Genomic DNA, 12737 nt, shown 5'->3' on the forward strand with positions numbered 1-12737 from the left:
GGATGGATTTTGCATTTTTTTGTGCAGCAGTAGCAGGGTTCTTTATAAAACATGAGAATTAAAATAGCACTGAGGTGCCAAGACAGCTGGTTAGACAGTAGGGGAAGCCCATCTCTAGTGGAATGGTTCAAACCACTGTCCTTAACCCATGGAGGGGTCTGAAATGTATATATTTTAAAATATATTGTGTAGAATTCTGCGGCTATGCTTTCAAGGGGTGTTGCCTTCTCCATTGATGGGTGCCTAGGCCTGGGCTGGCAAACACCACAGAGCTGCTTGCTTGCTCTCCTCCCCATGGTGGGGTGAGGGGGAAATAGGAAGAACAAAAGTGAAAACTCACGGTTCAAAATAAAGACAGTGAGATCACTTGGCGAATACTGTCATGGGCAAAACAGAGTTGACTTGTGGAATTTAATTTATTTATTTTCAACTAGGATAAATATTTAATTGGTTGGGTGTTTGGAAGTAAAAAGACAAACATTCCAAATGCCTTCCTCTCCCCTTTTCCAGGCTCACTTCACTCCAGACACCTCTCCTCCCCCCACGTTATCACCGCAGGTGGCACCCAGTCCCTCCAGTCAGCAGCCAGCAGCGAGGGGCTGGGCTCAGGACACATGGGTTTCTCTCTGCTGCTCTCTGTCTCTCAGCCCTTTTCCTATAGGATTTCTCTCTGCTGCTCTCTGTCTCTCAGCCCTTTTCCTCTGGTCCTTCACTGGTCCTCCATGGGCTGTGGGCCCTCCAGGGCAGTACCTGCTCTGCCATGGAGCACCTCCCACTGCCTTGTCCTTGTTGTTTCCTTATTCCCTCCTCTATTCCCTCCTTGTCCTCGTCCTCCTCCTCTGCCTGTCCAGCATTTCTGCCTTTTCTCAAATACGCTTTCCCAGAGGTGCTACCACCTTGTCTGAGGAGTTCAGCAGTGTCCTGCAGTGGGTCCATTGGAGCCAGCTGGAATTGTCTGTGTTCAGAGAACACAGAAGAACAAAAGATTATTATATTATTCTTAGATATTATCTCTAAGTCAGTGATATTTAAAATACATTTACTTTCAGCCTCATTTTGAATGTGAAGGAGCTAGGACAAGCTAGAAAGAAACCCACAGTGACAGGTATAGGCAGCAGTGAGGTCGATGCAACCGCCAAGGAGCTCTGTGAGCCCAGGGCTGTGCCAGCCTTTCCATACAGCCTGCTGAGATGGGCATCGCGCTTCGCTGAGGTACGTGCCAGCCTCTGGACCAGGGCTGCCCTGCATCTGACTGAGCTGGAAGGCAAGCACTGTGAACCTGTGAATATCTGCACTGTCTACACTAGTCTAGCAAAAATGTTTTGACTAACAACATACCTAATGTTTGTGGCTGAGGGAAAAAAAAAACCCAACAACCTATGTGTGTGATACTCTGTTTTATGCTTTGAGACTGGCTTTCCCCTTGTTAAAATATTTTGATCTGGAGAAAGTGATTTAGACAACAAGCTGTTTAATGAGCACATGGGCAAAGACAATCTGTTCCAAGAATAGTTGGCAGCATGGGAGAGGGCATAAAGTTAAGAGTAGGTTAAGGGGACAAAAGAAATGTTGAAAAAACGTGTTTTCTTTGGAGGAGTGCTCCAAACTGCAGAGCCTTGTAGAAGGATGAGGACAGCATGTTCCATGCAGGCACATTACACTAGTACTAAAAATATGGCACTGGTCATCTAGCCAAAAAGGTAAATAACTTGTGTGATTCTTGGGGATATTTGTCAGGAATTCAGAACAGAAAATGTTTGGAAGGTGGAAGAACCATCTGAGCTCACTGTGAAGCAGCTAATGTTCCAGTGCTATTTGTGGTTGAGTAGTACTGTATATTGGGGGAGTTTCAGTGAAACGGGAGGTGCCACTATAAAACTGTGGAATAAGCATATTTGAAATATGGTATTCATGGCAATATGTATGTTTCACATATTTAGCATTTAGTCTAATCTGATAAATGGCTGTAGCATCTTTTGATCCCATGCTTAATGTCTCCTACTCCCTTTTTGAAGGAATATGTGTCATCCCTGTGATCTCAGCTTGGGAACTTAAGAACCTTGTTTGGTCCTTTCGCTGTCAACAGTCAGGTCAGAAAAATTGCACCTGAGTTAATTCACCTGAACAGGGCAAGAGCTGTAAAATAATCTGGTTCATCAGCTTTGATCTGTAGGACCAGGGGGAGGGAAGAAAAAAATACAGGATTTCTTTTAACTCCGGAAATTATTGGATAAGATCAAAACCAAGAAGACCCCCGTGTATGTAACAGAAAATAAGGAAAAAGCAAGGAAAAGATGCAGAAGAACAAAATTCCACTGATAAGGGTGTTTTCATGGGAACGTCTGTCCTCACTCCTCTCAGCACTAGCCCAGGTTGGCAGTGGGTTGTTTGAATAAATATGGTTAAGATGATGTCAGTGATGTTGCCTTTGTAGCACCTGGCCACCTTAAGAGTAAAACCAGCACCTTCATTAGTAGCTGGGAATGACCCCTCATAGGTGGTTATATCACAGAAAGCTCTGTTCGTTTCTTCTTAAGAGTCCTTCTTTAATCTTTTCCAGATCAGCTGTAGGCTGATTTAAATTGAAGTCTCTCTCATTAGAAAGCACTGATTTATTTATATTTGATGAATGTCTTAGAAGTTACCTGCTTCATCAATGTGGAGAGAACTTGTTGTTAAAACAAAACTAAAAAAGAAACACAAAACAAACTAAAAAAAGAAAAGAGTAGAAAACATCTCTCTTACAAGTGTTTTCATTTTACTTAAACTGCTATGAGATTAACTACTTTTCCTGGAGAAAGGCCTTTCTTACTGTTTCATTTTGACGCCTATAGAAAATCCTATATTTATGTCACAAACTCACATGGGCTCAGGGAATGTGCTAGCCTAGCTGGAGTTGCTCAGCTGTTTGCCAGTGTTTGGCTCCAGAGTGCAAATACTATTTAAAAGAGGAGTTTGTATGAACTTTTTCAGATTTCTCAACCTTTAGGAGTTTATATATATATATGTATATATATAGTGCTATCTCTCTCTCTCTATCTTTTTCTTTTAATAATGACTTGGTACAGTGTAATACTGCAGTGGGTCAGGTTAATTTACTCTCATCTTGATACAACTGTGCCAAAACTGGAATGTAAAGCCTGCATTTCCTTATTCCTGAGAACCTGGGCAGCAGAAAATAATGTTCTTTGTAGTTAAATAGCAAGGCCAACTCCATCTGCAAAAAAACCTAACGCAAACCAACCTTTTTGTGATGCGTAATTACTACAGTGTACATATTCCATGACTAATGACGTTTATGCCTTGGCATTTTTTGGATCTATGGCAATTATCCTGTACTGTGAACATTCTCTGAAGGCACATCTAACTGTGAAAAGACCCTCCTTGTCACTGGTACCCTGAATTCCATGTGCTATTGTCCATTAAGTAATTTTGCTTCTGAGTCTTCCTTTTGTGCTCTTTTCAGTAGCCCTGAAAATGCTGTCCCTGACTCACCGTAGCTTGCTGCCTTCCTTTGTACCGCTGGAAGAGCGAGAAGAAAACAGACCCTCAGCTGCTCCGCTTTAGTGCGAGTGACCGAGGTGCACAGTAACCATGAGTCAGGCTTTTCTGCAGATCCTGTCATCTCCAAAAAAACCAACAACCCGAATGTATCGCTCCTAAATAAGCGGATGCCCTGACCATTTGGTACGGATCTGCAGGCCATGCTTTCCACTCTTGTTTCTGCCACGAGACAAGACAATCCTGACACATATAGAAATGCATTTTAATATTGCTGTATGGGGACTGTAGGAAGGATGACTCTGCATAACTTTGCTTTACTAGTAGTGCTTAGTGCTTGGCAGCTTTGAAGTATTTTTTTGCCCAAGGATTCCCAGTACTATATGGCACCTTCCCCTGTAGCAAGGTGCCTGCCGTTCCGTTTTACATATCAGGAAACTGAAGCATTGGGTAGGAGTGAACAAGTCACCTTGGCCAAACTATTAACTAAATGACATCGTGGTTAGAGCCTCATCCTCCATGACAAAAAGCAAGTGTGCCAATCTCGGACACCACGTAACGTCCACGAGGTCCGTTGCTTTCCCTTCACCACACACAGAGTAAGTCTGAAACCCTGCTGTTGTGAAGGGTGACCGTACCTCTTGAAGAAACTACATCATCCTTTAGTGTTTTAGCAAATCGCTCAGAATGAATCTCGAGAAACAAGAAGTCAGGTTTTATATTCTTGTGTTGTTTTTCTCCTTGGTACTTAGTGTTTCCTGTGCCTTCAGTTTGATTAATGGCATTATATTACTATTTAACTATTTCTTTTCAGCCAGACACAGAAAATAATAAGTGCACGCAAAACAAACAAACAAACAAAATATCAAGTGTAGGGATCATCTCAAACAGTTTCAGAACTAGAAGTATTCAGGAAACATGGCATATTTATGCTGCTGCCTGGGTTCTAATTGCAGAGCACCCCAGCTCGGATGGGTGTCTAATGAGGGTCTGGCATGGCACCTCTGAAAGAAATGCTCCTGCAGCAGCTGCAGCAGCAGTACTGCTCGCAGGCTGGTGGATAACCCCAGCTCAGGCAATATCCCTTCTGTATGGTGCAAAGACGGCTCCTGAGACCTGATTTCCTTCCCAGGCAACATCCCAATCTGAAATGAGATCTCATTTCTGGGTCAACAGAGACGCTTGATTTGGAAAACTAAATTTGAAAATACGTGACTGACAGTGACCTCCGCACTCCTTTTCCTGCATAAGGACTGGAAATTTCTTCTTCCAGGTTTCTTGTGAAACTCTATTGAATCTGGAGTTTATTTATGTCAGAGAAAACCTGAAATAAATCTGCCAGAGTCCGTTGTATTAATCCAGGCTGACATCAATACTACTGGATAAATCTAAGTTTATATTAAATAGATTGAGGTTTTATATGAGCTAGGAGTGTAAAATGTTGCAATTACACTGCTTATATTTGTGTTCAGTTTATAGCAGCCAGTAATACGCATCCTCTTTGTTCAGGAGCCCTCCAGTGTGGATTTACGTAGGTAATTTTATCTCAGGTTGTTTGGTATTTGACATAAATCTTTTATTTCTGGAGCAAACTGATAATACAGCTATCTATTTTTGTAAAGGACATTTAATCTTCATATTTGTGAATGCAAGCTGGAAAACCTGAGTCTAGAAAACCCGCAGCATGAATTATTTCTACATAAAATCTCAGGGGTATTTTTAGAGGAAAAAAGAGTTTATTTTGATTTTAGTCTTGGTCTTACTTGTTGAACGCTTGGAGCTGGTGAGGCGATGTGGGTGTATGTGTACATGTATGGGGGTGTGCACTTTTTCTTACATGTTGAACCTGAGCTGGAGTGTACTGGAGCCTTTCTGAAGCTCAGGACTGCTTTTCCAGGCTGTGTTTCTGGAAGGTTAGTAGCTGCCTAGTGGATGGACAATGGGAATCACAATTTTGTGGGGCCAGACATAGATGTTCCCTGTGAGCCGGGTAGGGTTTCACTGACAGGGAGGGTTGGTTGGGTTCCACCTAATAAACTCACAAAAGGCAGAAAGAGACACACCAGGTGACGCCAGCACCATCAGCCTACCGTTCACAAGGTATACAGTCCCAGCAATCCACTCAAAAATTATTTTTTTTCTTTTGTTGTTTTCTTTTTCTAGAAAAAGCAAGTGAGTCAAACAAAGATCCGGGTGATCTCTACCATCCTCTTCATCCTGGCAGGCTGCATTGTCTTTGTGACCATTCCTGCAGTTATCTTCAAGCACATCGAGGGCTGGACAGCCTTGGAGTCCATCTACTTTGTGGTTGTCACTCTGACTACTGTTGGCTTCGGTGACTTTGTAGCAGGTGAGCAGCTTGGAGCCTGTGTGCTGTGCGCCAGGGCTTTGGCTCTTACAGCTTGTTTGCTGGTGTAGAGAGGAGGCTTTTCACAACGGATTGTATCCCTGTAACATGATGCCAGGTGTTTTGGTTGGGGTTACTGGGCAGTGGGACACCAGGGTGATTTAAGAACCGGGTGCCTTGCCACCTGCAGATTGCCGGCTTTCAGCAGCGTGGCTACCGGGAGCCTGGGAAGTCCTGATTATCCTTTATCGTGCAATGAATTATGCACAAGTCAAACGACTTTCCCATTGAACTTGACATATGTATTAGTCCATTAGGGCTCGGTCTGAGGCTGCCTGCAGAAGCATGTAGCCAAAATGATGAATAGATGAGGCTTTTACAAAGTAGGGCTGAGCCATGGGGCTGGAGAAATCTCTGCTGGGATGCAGCAATGGGCTGCTACTACAGCAGCTGCAGCATTTCAGAAACTGCATTTTATTCTCTAACCTCAGCAGAAATGTTGACGTTGCAGTTGCCCTGTTAACAAAAACTCATGTAGGAAGGAAAAGAAGGGCTGCTTGGGGTGCGCATCTCAGTGCTAGGAGGATACTCTCCAAGATTAATACAGTACTAGCAGGAACTATAAATATCCATCATTATCAATTTCCAAAGAGGGAGTCAAGATTGTTGGCTGGCAAGATGAGATTTTATTCCCCCCCTCTCCCCCTCCCCCAACTGCTTTGCTAACGAAAAGGTGGTTAAAATAAGTGGATTTTTTCCCCATTAGTACATGACCTCTACTCCTCACTCCTGTTAGTGTTCCCAATTAAAGGCATTAAGATGCCTGTGTTACAAACAGCCATGCTTTGCTACTGTTTTGTTACTTACTATAAATCAGTGAAATACGAATGAGTTAAAAGCATCAAATGAAGCTACAGGATATATAAAGTTTTCTTTGCTGAAGAGCTGCAGACACATCTTTTTGTAGAGAGGAATCTCATCCTCCCTTTTTATGATATGGTGGTATAGACGACATGAATTATTGAGAAAAAAAGGCAGTGAACAAAGAAAGCCGCAGGTAAGAAAAAGAAGTGTTTTATCAGCATTCAGGTACAGAAGTGCTTGTATGAGCTTGGTCCATTTTAACCACTTAAATGTGAAGAGAAGCTCGCTGATACACTGACTTTGTGGTATCACAATGTGAAATAAAAATAATTCACAATATTTTTCTTAAGCATATCACACTTGGTATTGTTTTCTTCAGTAATATAATAATAAGAATGCTCTGAATAGTAAGTTAAATTGTTCTATATTCAACATGATTAGGAGAATATAATCCACAGCTGGGTGGCTACTAACAACCAGGATTTTTCAAAAATCAAATGGAAGACCCTGAATGGGAAAACTTCAGAGGCTATCTCATGATAAGAGTTTAAGGCAGGTGATCACCAGGAGATTTGGGTTTTATTGCCGGTTTTGAAACAGTTTTTTTGTCACTTCAATCTCTCAATAGCTCCGTCCCTTCAATATCAAATCAGAAATACTACATCGTATTGGGTAAAACAGCATCAATGGAGCTATGCTGATTTATTCCACCTAGAACGTGTCCCAGCTCCTGGCAAACCGGGCAAGTTTCTGTACTGCTGTTGGAGATACAATTGTGGATGGAGCCTGAAAAAAACAGAATATCTGATAGGCTGGAAAAAAGTGGTCTCATGCTTTCTCAGTCGCCTGATTACTCCGTAAGATAGACCTAGACAATCTGTTTCATAGCGAGCATCCTCAGGGACACGTATGATCAGAAGAGCCTCGTTGTACCATAGCAACAGCAGCCCCCACCTCCCATTGTTTCACACCCTTAAAGACTGGAAAAAAGAGAGTGATTCATGTGGTCTGTGGGGAGGGAGTAACATCAAAACTGATATTTGGGTCCCTGCCAGTTCTCCATGTCTGACCTTCCAGGGGGAATTTCAAACAGTGTACGTACACTCAGACTGAGTCTGGGTAAAATTAGAGTCGTAGGAATGTCTCAGGTTTCAAAAAGCTCAGGGGGAAATGCCGAACTGTGTTGTCTGGTGATGTCACCGGGGGAAAAATCCTAAACTCTCTCTGCAGTCATGCAGAGGTACAAGTTGGTGTCTAGCTCTTGCCTAACCAAGGCTGAAGAGTGGGACATAGGCAGTCCTCTGCCTGAGTCCCCTGGCGGGCTGGCTCTTTGGGCAGCGGGTCACACCGGTACCACCGAGGTGGTGGTCACCTGCACTGCGGGCTGGGGCTATGGGGCTGTGCAGACCCTTTGCCACTCACTCCCTGCAGCTCAGAGTTCTGCTTGCCTCACACTGGCTCTCCTTCTTGCCTTGTGATGGGACTGGGAGTCTCAAAAGTGATGTTGTGGTTGCTTTCTTTTGGGAAAGTTTATTCTACTACGTGGTAGGCAGCAGCCTGGCTGCCACTGCGCTTATTTTAGGCTCTTCATAGCCCATGAGCTTTGCCAAATGTCTTGCACAATTGTTTTACCAGGTCACCCTGAGACTTGTATGAAGACCATATAGGATATTTATTGCTTCATTTGATCCATATCTCCTCTCAACTTACTGGCCAGAGAATGCATCCCTATAACTGATACACAAGCAGACAGTATATCCTTATTATCAGGGCTGATGCATGGCTGGATCCTGTCAGATATCCTGGTCTGGAGGGGAAGACAAAGCCACTTTTCTTTGTCCTGTGTGTAGGACTCTCAATCCTGTAGCTAAATGCCAGAAAAGAAAAAAAAAATCTGGAAACTATATAATCTGAGAGTGTTAAACTGTAAAGTTTCTCAACTACCAAGCTGCAGGCAGTTTGGGATAAGGAAGACCAGTTGTATTAAACCATTTTCTTGGAAGAGTGTTCATGCTGTTGCAAGTACTATCAAAACAGAAATTTCAGACTTTCTTCAGAGTGTGAGCAATATAAAGAAAAGTGTTTACTAGCTGCTTTGGCAGGTCACATAGCAGCAGGATAATAGGTAATTTTGAAGAGTCTTAAATTAAGAACAGCTTGTGTTCCTCCCATCTGACTGGCCTCTCATCTATTATTAGAAATACAGTGGTGTTGGCAAGAGTTGAGAAATAATTTCAGGAATTCCTCAGAATTGCAGATATTTTCTCATAATTGTGGCATCTCATGATTCCTAAGCATAAGCATCTGCTTATTTCAGGAGGAAATGCTGACATCCATTACCGGGAGTGGTACAAACCCTTGGTGTGGTTCTGGATCCTTGTTGGCCTCGCCTATTTTGCGGCTGTCCTGAGCATGATTGGAGACTGGTTAAGAGTCCTGTCCAAGAAGACAAAAGAAGAGGTATGACTAGTAATGTCTCAGTGGTTTCTGATTTTATAAGGGACCTCTAAGTGCCTGATTCCTGCTCGTCTAAAGAAGGATGCTTCTCTGCATGACCAATGCTCAGTATTCCCCATGGCTGACTCCGCTGGCTGCCTTCAGTATCCAGGTAGTTCTGATCTTTAACTCCTTCGCAAAGGGAGGAAAAAGAGCAACTGAAGCAACCTAGGTTGCTACACCTCTACCAGTACTGCCAAATACACAGCACACATCAGTAGGATTGCAATTACAGAATAAGAGAGGCCAGGCTTCACTCTGAAACTAGCTACAAAATTGTGATAAAAATGTCAGTGTTCTCTCCTTAAAAATTAGAAATGCGTGGGTTTTGAAGACATTAGTTGGCACTCTTCATCATGAAACAAGAATCTGCCTTTAAACCAGGGTTTTATATTGAGTTTTCCCACCTTTCCCTGTGCCAGGGAATATGGTTCTGAGCAAAGGTTTAGATTCAGGCCCCTTACTGAGTACCATATTATTAAAAACTGAAGAAACTGAGTAGTCAGTATCAGGAAGAGCATAATTAAATTCACTCAGACCATGCTTTCTGTGATTCAAAGACACTGTTGCTAATGCCTCACTCAAATAAGGGTGGAAAATAGAAGGCAATTGCCATGACTGTAGAGCTGAAGCCTATTGTGGAGGTAGTTAATGATATAATTTCCATTTTTAAGGCAATCTCCTCCTGCATTGCTAGCAAAGGCAGCCTGGCAGGGTTAGCCAAAAAGCAGGCATAGGCAAAGTCTGGCAGAGGAATAGTGCTGTTTCTCCTTCGTGAAGGCACCTGTGGTCCCTGAGGTCTGGCGCGTCCCCTGGGCATCTCCATTAATAACAGGGGGCTTCACAGGGAGCTTGGCTGTCAGGGTGAGCATCAGCAGGCACCTACCGGTGGGAATCTGAGCTCTCACGGTGGATGTGAGATGCCTGCTGCCACAGGTAATACAGTGCTAAAGGGACACCTGCCCATCTGGCCTGAGAAACAGAAGATGACTTATGGATCTCTGGTTGCAGGAACTTGCATTCTGGCTGCAGCAGCCCAAGTAAACAGTTGACCTTGCTGGGCTCCTGCAGACCTCCTACTCCTGAACCTGTTCTCCTTTAGCTGAACTTGGGAAAAGGTCTGTGTTGACTGAGATGTTGCTTGATCATTTGTCTTCTCTTTTCTCAGTTCAAAAATGCAGCAGCCATGCAGGTGCTTTGTTTTCAGCCATTATTCTGCTCTCAGGTGCAAAGGAGTAAACCAGAGCAAAGCAGGGAGACATTTAATGACATGCTCATGGTGCCCACACAGATTATGTGTTGAAAACTCTTAGTAAGAGGGTGGTGTTTGGACAGTTATGCAGTGGGAACCTCCATTAAAGGCAGCTCCATTTGTCCCTGAGAATGAACCCTAGACCGGACCAGTCAGAAGTCCACCTGAATTTATCTAACAGGTATTTCCAGTGTTAATTGCTTTGCGGCACTGACCAGAACCTTCAGTGGGACTGAACAGCTCCATCCATCAGCAATATGCGAAAATACTCCATTGATACACTCGTTGTTGTCCTGTTCTGAAGCATATTGGTATAACTACCTGTGATTAATTTTGCCCACTCTTGACCACCTACCGCTGACGTTTTAAGTCAGGATTTTGTTCTTAACCAAAGAGGGATTAGCATGAACACCTCCCATCATATAACACAGCTAGAAAATGTGTGGGGTGGCAAAATGTGAGATGGGCAGACAAGTTATATGCCTTATAAGCCATTAGCTGGTCACTAGCTGGTGTGTTTAGAGCTTGCCCACTTGGCTACTGAAGTTTGGGTCCAAATGGATGCACTGGAGCTGGGATCAGTCTCTTGTGCCAGAGGAGAACGTGCTTGCCCTGCTGTTCTGTGGGAAAGACTTGTTGCTTCATTTTGCTTTTTCTTTTTGCCTTTTGAATTAATTTCTCTTTCTTGCTGTCACAAAGGTTGGTGAAATAAAAGCCCACGCGGCTGAGTGGAAAGCGAACGTGACGGCAGAGTTCAGGGAGACACGGAGGCGGCTGAGCGTGGAGATCCATGACAAGCTTCAGCGGGCAGCCACCATCCGGAGCATGGAGCGCAGGCGCCTGGGCCTGGACCAGCGAGCCCACTCCTTGGACATGCTCTCCCCAGAGAAGCGCTCTGTCTTCACTGCCTTGGAAACGGGGCGCTTCAAGGCCTCATCTCAGGAAAGCATCAACAACAGGCCCAACAACTTGCGCCTTAAAGGGTCAGATCAGCTCAACAAGCATGGGCAGGGGGCGTCCGAGGACAACATCATCAACAAGTTTGGATCGTCTGCCAAGATGACCAAAAGGAAAAACAAAGACCTCAAAAAAACCATCCCTGAGGATGTGCGGAAAATTTATGAGACCTTCCGAAACTACTCCTTGGATGAAGAGAAAAAGGAAGAGGAGACAGAGAAGATGTGTAATTCCGAAAACTCTTCTAGCACCGCGGTCCTGACCAACTGCATCCAGCAGCATTCAGACCTGGAGAATGGCGGGATCCCCAACGAAACCAAAGAAAGGGAACATGAAAACAAAGCGTTACTTGAAGACAGAAATTAAATGTAAAAGATGCTTGACTTGAATTAACAATGTTAGTGTTTTTATATACATATATATATTGAGACACGTGCCTTATACAGACTCCTTATTCAGTCTGAATTATATAGCATCGAAGAATATTTCACTGTGCCATACAGACTCCAGCTTGCTCTGCCAAAACAAATCAGGAACACAGCACTGCAGAATGGCAACAGACAGCGACGCACATGGAAATTTCAGCCTGTATAAGATTACCAGGGCAAGACCGAAAGGAGGAGATTGAACCACGACAATATCACCCGAGCGCTCCTACCATGGCATATCAGACAAAGGGCAGCTATGTAAGAAGAGCTGTTGAAAGGGATGAAAAAGAGTGTATCTTTGTAATGGAGTATGCACCCAGAAAGCCTTCCCCTGGTGATTAAAAAGAGGAGAAACGATTGGAGTGAACTAGAAACTTTCATTAAGGCTTAGTTTACGTTTTGGCACGTGATCCAAGCTAGGGTTTCTTTTTTTGTTTTGGTTTGGGTTTTTTGTTTTTCCATTTTTGAATCCAGATGCATTACCTTTCTAAACTCCAAAAGAATGTCCATGGACACAGCCAGCAGCTGGATGCTGGTTTGAAAAATCAACAGAGACATATTTAAGGGTCGGATTGCTCTTTTCATTAAAAAAAAAAAAGAAAAAAAAAAAGAAAAAAACCTCTGTGGGTATTTATCTTAACCAGTGACTGACACACACACACACAAAGAAAAAGAGGAAAACCATGGAATTTTTTCTCATGTAGGAAATGTTCAATGTAAAGTCACAGCAAGAAGGTGCATATGAAGAAAATGCAACATCTCGTGCTATGTTGTTTAAAAGAAGAGAAACGTTAATTTCTAAAACTATTTGGCTAGCTGTATACAACAGTGGGCCATCTGTTTTTTTTAATAAGAATTTGTCATTCACACTTTCTACCACTGAAAAAAACCC

The 12737-nt window shown here is 43.4% G+C and overlaps 1 protein-coding gene across 1 annotated transcript in view; it reads left to right on the forward strand.

Annotated features, from left to right (window-relative positions):
• The window catches only part of KCNK10 (potassium two pore domain channel subfamily K member 10), a 65712-nt gene extending 53365 nt beyond the window's left edge, over positions 1–12347 (forward strand). The window contains exons 5-7 of the mRNA XM_056346669.1: positions 5665–5851; positions 9030–9172; positions 11160–12347. Of these exons, the coding sequence (XP_056202644.1) occupies positions 5665–5851; positions 9030–9172; positions 11160–11783 (954 nt within the window). The 3' untranslated portion in view covers positions 11784–12347. The remainder of the gene's footprint in view (positions 1–5664; positions 5852–9029; positions 9173–11159) is intronic.
• The last annotated feature ends 390 nt before the right edge of the window (positions 12348–12737 follow it).

Source organism: Falco biarmicus, chromosome 7 (assembly GCF_023638135.1).
Source record: "Falco biarmicus isolate bFalBia1 chromosome 7, bFalBia1.pri, whole genome shotgun sequence".
NCBI lineage: Eukaryota > Metazoa > Chordata > Aves > Falconiformes > Falconidae > Falco > Falco biarmicus.